We start from the raw sequence: 8,316 nt of genomic DNA on the forward strand, positions 1-8,316 counted from the left end.
TAAATAACCCAACATAAAATATAAAATTTTAAAAATTTTATTTAATACAATAAAATATTTATTTGTGTTTTAAATATAATAAAACATTTATTATATTTATGATAGTATTTTTTTAATGTACTTTTAATGTGTTAGAAAAAAGATTTGTGTTTTTTAGTGCATTTAGTGCATTATATATATTTTTTAAAATATCTTTAAATAAAAACTAATCTAAAAAATCAAATATGGACGAGTTCAGTCGGTTTGAGTTTATTTTTCTTAAATTGGGTTGGGCTTGGAAAAAAAGTAAGTCAATTTTTCGAGTCGAGCCTGGATTTAAAAAATTGGTTTAGATACCTTATATGAGCTCGACCTGATCCAACTTATGAGCACCTCTAATTGCAACCATACCCAAAAAATCATGATTGAGTAAAAAAAATTAAAAGGAAGTGAATTATTATAATTGTAATTATATAAATTATTCAATTTATAATAATAAATTTTTATTATTTATCATATTTTTTATTTATATATTTTCAACTTCAAATAATTAATTGTACGAGGAGTTTAATAAGATAATATATTGAAAAAGAAAATAAAGATGGTAGTAATAAGAATGATAGTTTGAAATCGAATATTAAAATAGAAAATTTTGTTAAGAATATCTTATTAAGTGGATGTCCATCAAGATTAAGATAAGTTTTGATGTACTTCAAATTTTAATAGTTATTAGAATTAGATCTCTACTTCATTTATACTTCTTATGCCTATAAATAGAGATTTTGAAGAAGCATTGTAATCATCCCATTGATTAATAAATTACCTTCTCTATTAATTCCCATATTTTCTTGTTCTTTATTTTCTCTATATCTATTTATTTTATAACATGTTATTAGCACGATTCTCAATATTTTTTTCTAAACCCACCTCGTCCTAATTTTTTATTTGACAACCCATACCTCAAATGCTTTCTATCCCTTTCTAATTCCTCGTTGAATTGCTTTCATTATTTTTCTAACCTAACATTCCAATTGGTTGCTTGGCTACCTCAAAATTGATGAAAAAATAAACTTTCAAAGAAACTTAAGGTAATCCTAAATCTTATATCACAAATTGTTTTATACTATTTCCTATTTTCATGTGAGGTAAAATGAATTCAACAATATTTGCCCATGTATGTACATTTTAATTATTAATTATTTTTTAAAAATATGTTTTCATTTTTGTTGGCGTCGTCTACCTTATGGTATCAAATATACCCAATGCAAAGACTACAAGAAATTCTCCTACGAACGATTGGCACAACATAGTTCTTCTTTGCTTGATTGAAATCTGGATTTTCCAAGGAGATTGTTGAAATGAGAGGGCCATGGGCTCCTCTGTCAGGGTTTGCTCGAGTTCCTTTGCCAGCCCAGTAGAAACGAACCATTCGTTACACTAACATTATATGATTTTGGATTATGGGACAAGAGCCGCTTTAGCTTCAGCTTCTATATTGAAATATTGCTCCATAACCTCATCCTGCCAGTGCCAGTGCCAGTGCCAGTGCTAGTGCCAGTGCCACATTGTTGTTGAAAAGCTATTAACACAAACAGTTTTGATATTTTACCTGAATATAGATATCAAACAATCACCTTCCAAGGCTTGCATAGCTTGAGAACTGAATCTCAGCAAAATGTAGCGTCACATTGTAGTTCCCATTCTCCAAACAATAGTGATAGTAAGTAAGCGAGAGCGGAGGCAGACGTGCTGTAGGGTATAATTCAGAGAGGTTTGTTGACTGGACAGCTTTAGTAAAGCGTGATTGAGTTTAGTTCATCACCATGTCTCTAAAATCTTTGGTGCTAGTAGATCCCTAGTTATCACCATTTCGACCGTGTATACTGCTCCACTTTCCTCTGATGTAAGCCTTGTGGTACAGTTTATTGTTAGGCTTGTTTATGGTCTTGAGCAAATTTGCATAAAACTCATACACAACATCCTTCACTTAAGGTTGAACATAAGTCACTAACTGCAGCAGATCATTCTTCTCAAGAACGACATCGATTCCTCTAACGCCAAAGCTTCGCTCATCGATGCTCAGTTCTTCAGTTAAGTTCTTTATGGCCAACAACAAATACCTGTTTGGTTCTTCTTGAGGAAGGCATCTTCTTCTTTATATAGAGAATGTACGGGCTATGCATTTTGCTTCTCTGAAGCCTTCTTTGCTTTGGGTGAGAGTGGAATGTTAAGCCTTTTTGTACAAGCCATGCCTCCAAGGTAAAGCTTTTTCAAAGGAATATCATCAGACTGTGTCTCACATGATGATTCAGATACCAGGCTCGATCTTCTTTCCGGGGCAAAAGGATCTTTCCCTTTGTCAAGAGCTGCTCTAATTTTTGCAGCTTTATGGCTATGTTCGATCTCCTTGTGAGCTAGAAGGCATTTAATCTTACAAGGCTGAGACCTGTGTCAGACTATCTAATCGTATTTTAGTGTTTCTGAAAAAGTAATTCTAGGAAGTTGCTTTGTATATACAAAAGTTGGAAATCGGATTCTGCGCTTCCCAATCTACTTCTCGGATGCAACTGAACAAAATGCAAAAGCACGTCTTTTAGAATACCGTCATACTAGAGGAAAGTTCCTATGTGGTAACACTGAACTTCCATGAAAATAGTTCAATCTTGGACAAAACACATTGTTGTGCAAACTGTATTTATATGGAAATTATAAAATGCTGCAAAGCTTTGATTACAGCACAACACTAAAAGGGAAAAAAACAGACATTTGCTCTGCTCTGAAGCACAAATAAAAAACACTCCTTTTTAATCTATTGAGAAGCCATTTGTTTAACTTCTCAATTCTTACTCTTTTTCATGTCTTCTATTCTACCTACTATAATATTATATATAAAAACTAATGAAGTAGAGGGGAATGAGGATGAGCTCTTCTTTTTAATTTGTCTCTTCACTCCTTTCTCCTCCTATCTTCATTGTTATTTATACCTAATATATCACCTACAACCCTAATCAACAAGTAAAGTTGGATATCCCCAAACAAGAGAAAGAAAACCCTTTTTTTTTTCTTTTTGGATAGGTATTCGGTATACTGCACAACTCTAAGCACCACAATAACCCAGAAAATAGAGTGGATTTTTTAACTCTGCTATAGCATTGTTGTTAGTCCTTTCATTCTTAAGCCAAATTGTAGCTTGAAACCGAGACATCAGCAGGAGAAGTAGAATGGATGTATACAAACTCAATACTCTTTCCAGCAGGTAGAGAGTTGAGCCATGTTGGGAAACCATAAGAATTGCCAGACTTGGAGAGACCCCATAGAGGACCATAAAGCTTTGATATAGAAAGCTTGAGATCCTTCAGTGTCTTGTAAGACTTGTTGGTCACTATTGTGGAATACCTGTAGTAGGTTTTTCCCTTGGCATTCCAGGAAGTTGTCATCTTCTGCTCTATGGTAATTGGATTAGACGATGTAGCTGCCAAATAAACAAAAAATTCCCCCACTATCAGATCTTGAAATTTAATAGCTACTATAATGAGAAACAGAACCAAACGTTCCTTCATCAATAACAGGTTGTGTCCTAATTCCTAAGAGTAGGACCAACAATGTTTATGGGGAAATCATTTAAAAGAGAAGCAAAGAATATACCAGGGGTTGGAGTGAATTTGGGTTTTGGCGCCGGCTTTGGTTTGGCAACAACAGGATTAGGAGCTGGGACAACCACTGCATGAAAAGCCAATGTCATGATCATCATGATTGATGGAATTAGCGAGAGTTAGAATAAAAAGTTGTAACCATATAACTTCAACAGGGAGATAAATGCTTTTACATACCAGGAAGGAGCTGATTATAACCGCCATGACCACCACCAAGTCTAGCCAATATGCCAAGAAGAGGAGCATTGTTGTAGGTAGCAGGCTCTGTTTGCTCATAATTGTCCCTTTCATCGGCAAAGTTATCATAGGCATCAGGTCCTCCGACAATAGCACCGGTAAGGACATTAGGATCACTTGCTTTCCTTGAATACCAAGTGGCATAGCCTTGTCGGCACGCAACGAATTTAGGGTCAACCTTGAACGAAATAATTGAAGAAGCTCGGTGGTGAACTTGTCGTGGGAAATTGTTCCCATAACCAACCATGTAACTTGTTGCTCTTGGATTGTCTCCAAGAATGTAATCCACCTGATAATTCAACATTGCAAAAACATCAGAAATTTTGTTATAAAGGTTGAATTTGTCAGTGGTCATCATTCAATAATACTTGAATACATGAAGAGAAGAGTGATCACTTGAGATTTTGCAAAAGAAAGAAGCTCGGATGGTGCAACATTGACAGCAGCACACTTCAAGCTTCCCCTAGAGGACGCGAGATAGTCAGAGTACACGGTGGCCAAGAACGAAGCACTAGTCACGAACTGCATATTATTCCACCTCTGTCGGAAAATCAAACCCCCGGGAGTCTTCTGAATATTACGGCCACCCTTCCCGATCAATGAGCACATGAAGTACTCTGCCTTTTGGTGGTACCTCTCAAACACCGGTGCATGGAGTCCAGCTTTGCCTTGCATTAAGAACTACAGGGAAACGAAAACTACTAGGTTAAATTTTGAAGCTTGAAGAAACCAATAAGTACTAGATTCAGATATTGAAAATAATACCTTGGCGACAAGGGTCTGAACCCCAGCGTACTTGACGTCCCAACCGAACTCAGTCATGGCCCAACCTGTTCCACCCATAGAATCACCATTTTTGCCAAGATAGTTCAAGTAGTACTCATTGTTACTAGCTTGGTACAGCCACGCAGCGGCCCACAACAACTCGTCCTACACGATAACATTCCAACTTAATTAATAAACCGTACCAGTAAACATGCTATTTTCTGCCATTAAAACTATAAATTGCTCAAATTGATTGCTTTGATAAAATTTAGAAAAACTTACATTGTAGCCACTGATGGATCGGTAGTATTTTTGGGCAACTGTGATGCTGCTGTCGTATTTACCTCTGTATTTATCAGCAAATTCGAATAGCTGAAAACAAAAACAAAACTTAAAATTAATTATATTGTAAAATTTATTGAAATTTTTGTTGAAGAGAATGGATAGGGTAGGTGAAGCAATTTGAGGAAAGAGGCAAGGGTAATTTGGGGATGTAAGTTAAACTGGAGGAGCACCGACAGGGTTGGCACGTGAGAAACGAAATGACTGGGTATAAATGGACGGTTAAGATCTGCTTGTACGAGAGATCTGTACGGTCATAAAAGATTAATTACCCGTGATGGATGGGGCAAAAGCAAAGCTAAGCGTTCTCATCACAAGGAGTCATAAAATTAGAACATCAATCCACTGGAGTCAATCCGTTCCATTAGAAAAAAATATTATTTTATTTTTATATAAACTTTTAAAAGCTTAATATAGAAAATAATAAATATTTATTTGATTTTAAAAAAATAAAAAATAAAAAATTTAATTAAAGCCAAATTTATAGAGATGATAATGATATAGAATCTAACTATACCCACCCCTTCCACCCATGATCAATTTAGAACCATTAACAAGAATCTAGCGAACGACACCGTTTCACCCAAAATATAGCTACTACAAGGGTTAAAAGGTTTTTATTTTTCCTGGCTCAAAAACAGTGGTAGTATTTTGGTGGAAGAAAGAAGTAGACAGAGGTGGTTGTTTTTATTAAATGAAAACTAGGGTTGGGCCCCCCAAGTTGCGAAATTGAGGCCGACAAAAGAGTGCGCAATAACAACCATTTTTTCCATCATCTTCTGATAAAAAAAGGTATAGAGTGTAAGCTAACAGGCATCGGCGGATCCAATGGTCCCAGCAACGCGAGAAGACACAGACTGCGTAAATGTATACCTGGTGGGCATGGCGAAGAAGCTCGGTGGAATATGCAGGGTTGGAACGGCGGAAGACGATTGAGGCGGCAGCCATGGCGGCGGCAGTTTCACCTGCCAGATCCGACCCAGGGTTGCTTGGGTCTATCTTGTAAGCATGACGGTTTGTGGTCATATCCTCTGGTCTTTGCCAACAGTAGTGGTCACTGTTACCATCGCCCACCTAAAATGGATCTCACCAAAATTAATTATTTTTTAATTGAGTCCTTTTGAGTTTTAGCAGTATTAAATTCAAACTAATATTTTATTAGTAGCCAAGTGTTGCTATCAAGTATGAGATTTGAAAAAGGGATTTGGACATATTAGTGACAAAATAATGGAGTGTTAAGAATGGGAAGAAACACGAGGGAAGAAGGTCGGGAAGAGTACCTCTCCATAAAGGACATAAGGTTCGGGATGAGCTTTAATGAGGTAGTCAGTGCCTCACTTGACTGCTTCCATCGCATGGCCGAGCTCTCCATTGGCACCCATTTGTTTCCCGTACTCTATAATACTCCAGGACATCATTGTTATGGTGAATGCCATGGGCAGTCCGAACTTCACATTGTCCCCTGCATCGTAGTACCCTCCAACCAGATCCACCTTGAGAATTTGGGAAAACAACTTCAACCATAAATACCATAATTTTCGATTCTAAATGAAGCAAGTCAAAGAACAAAAGTGACGTTTTGACCGAGAAAACAAGTTCAAGTTGAGAGTGGAACTTTAACTTACCCCACTGGCCTTGCCGTCATTCAAGCCGGAATTGGCTCTCCACGTAACTCTCTGGTTATGAGGAAGGTAACCAGATCTCTGAGCTTCAAAGAACAGAATGCTCTTGCTCAGAGCTTGGTTATAGTCATGTCCAGCAAAAGCAGAAGGAAGAAAAAGCAGCAGAAGTAAAGGAGTCATTTCAATCAGCCTCATCAACTTCTCCATGTACATTCAAACTTATCAAAAGACACAATTCAAGTTTCAAGTTGAAACAAAAACAGATCTCTTTCTGCAGAGTGGGGTTTCCTTCAAGTTTCTAAAACTAAAAAGAGAAACCCATTTGGTATCGAACACAAAAAATGCAGTGGGATTGGGAATTGGAGAGAAAGGTAAAAAAAAATGGAATGAGTTAAAAGAGGTGATAGAAATGAAAGTGAGGAGAGAAAGAGCAGTGGGATTGGGAATTGGAAGAGGAGCTGAAGCCTCTATATATTGTGGAGTGGAGGGAAGGAAGAGCAAGAGAGGTTAAAAATTGGTATTGAAAGTAGTTTTTAATAATAATTGGAGGAGAGGGAAAGGGAAAGAACAAAGTCATGTGGGTGTCCCTGGCGCTTTTAGTCTTTCACTGGGTAGAGTCGGTGCGGATTTAATGGTTCTTTTTGGCAGGGAAACTGCTGCTAAACATGATTAAAATTAATTTCTGATTTTTACTCTTCTGTAGAATTTCTTTTTATGCCTTCTCCACTCCACTAAACTTACATTGTTTGTAACTTGGGAATAATGCCCCTGAAATTAAGGCATGAAGTTTATTACGACTCCATTAAATCTCTGTTGGGCACCGCATGTGGGAGGGTACCCTGTCCTGGGTCACAAATGGTGGACATAATTGGATTTTGCAAAACTTGGCTGCTTGGTTTATGTTTTGAAATTTGTTCACCCATAATTAATGCAAATTATTTTTATTTTTATTTTTAAATTAATCATCTGGCTTCTGCAGCCTGCGACCTGTCCGTTTGCGTCTCCTGTCGTATTAGGTATGGGAAAATTGCAAACCCTGGATCATCTTTTACAGGTGCTGCCACACTGCTTGATTAGGCCAATTATAGCACATATCTAACCCTAATTATTTTAGACATTTTATTTTCTTTTTCTTTTTGAATTGTATTAAATATGATTATTTTAAATATTAACTTAAATCTCTTAAAATATATTCATTTTCTCAATTTTGTACTTAATTTTATTTATCTATTTTGTAATGTTGGTTAAAAATATTTGTTAGGCCACTTTGATCAATGAAAAAAAATGTCACAGTGGTCGATGTTGATCGACCATTGACGAGTATTGATTGATCATTGGTAGATATTGACCAATTGTTGACGGTAATTGATCAGACATTGATTTGCCATGTTATGCTATTAGAATATACCACATGTCTCTTTTATTTTTTTAATATTATATATATTATATTGATTAAAAATATAAAAGAAATCATATATAATATATATAATTTTAAAAAAATTATAATTATTATCATAAACAATAAATTTTAAGATATAATTTATTGACCACACATAAATCTACATATGTTTGGAGAATGAATTGATGTGAAAAGCATAAAGAAAAAGATGCATTATTAATGGATAAATGTAAATGTTATATATTATTGATGAAGGGGGTTGAATGTAACCCTAAATTCTCAACTAAAAGCCATTATTTTGTCCAGCTAAAGAAAAGGG

At 35.9% G+C, this 8,316-nt stretch overlaps 1 protein-coding gene across 1 annotated transcript; it reads right to left on the reverse strand.

The window, feature by feature from the left end:
* Positions 1-2,642: 2,642 nt before the first annotated feature.
* LOC107909883 (endoglucanase 6) lies at positions 2,643-7,514 on the reverse strand. Its single transcript, XM_041098169.1, has 9 exons — positions 6,602-7,514; positions 6,257-6,469; positions 5,850-6,050; positions 4,917-5,006; positions 4,635-4,799; positions 4,266-4,550; positions 3,810-4,158; positions 3,625-3,699; positions 2,643-3,451 (listed from the first exon to the last, which is right to left on the reverse strand). The coding sequence occupies exons 3-9, from the start codon at positions 6,000-6,002 to the stop codon at positions 3,153-3,155; spliced, it is 1,416 nt and encodes a 471-aa protein (XP_040954103.1). The 5' UTR covers positions 6,003-6,050; positions 6,257-6,469; positions 6,602-7,514; the 3' UTR covers positions 2,643-3,152.
* Between the last annotated feature and the right edge of the window lie 802 nt (positions 7,515-8,316).

The sequence above is a fragment of the Gossypium hirsutum genome, chromosome D08, assembly GCF_007990345.1.
Source record: "Gossypium hirsutum isolate 1008001.06 chromosome D08, Gossypium_hirsutum_v2.1, whole genome shotgun sequence".
NCBI lineage: Eukaryota > Viridiplantae > Streptophyta > Magnoliopsida > Malvales > Malvaceae > Gossypium > Gossypium hirsutum.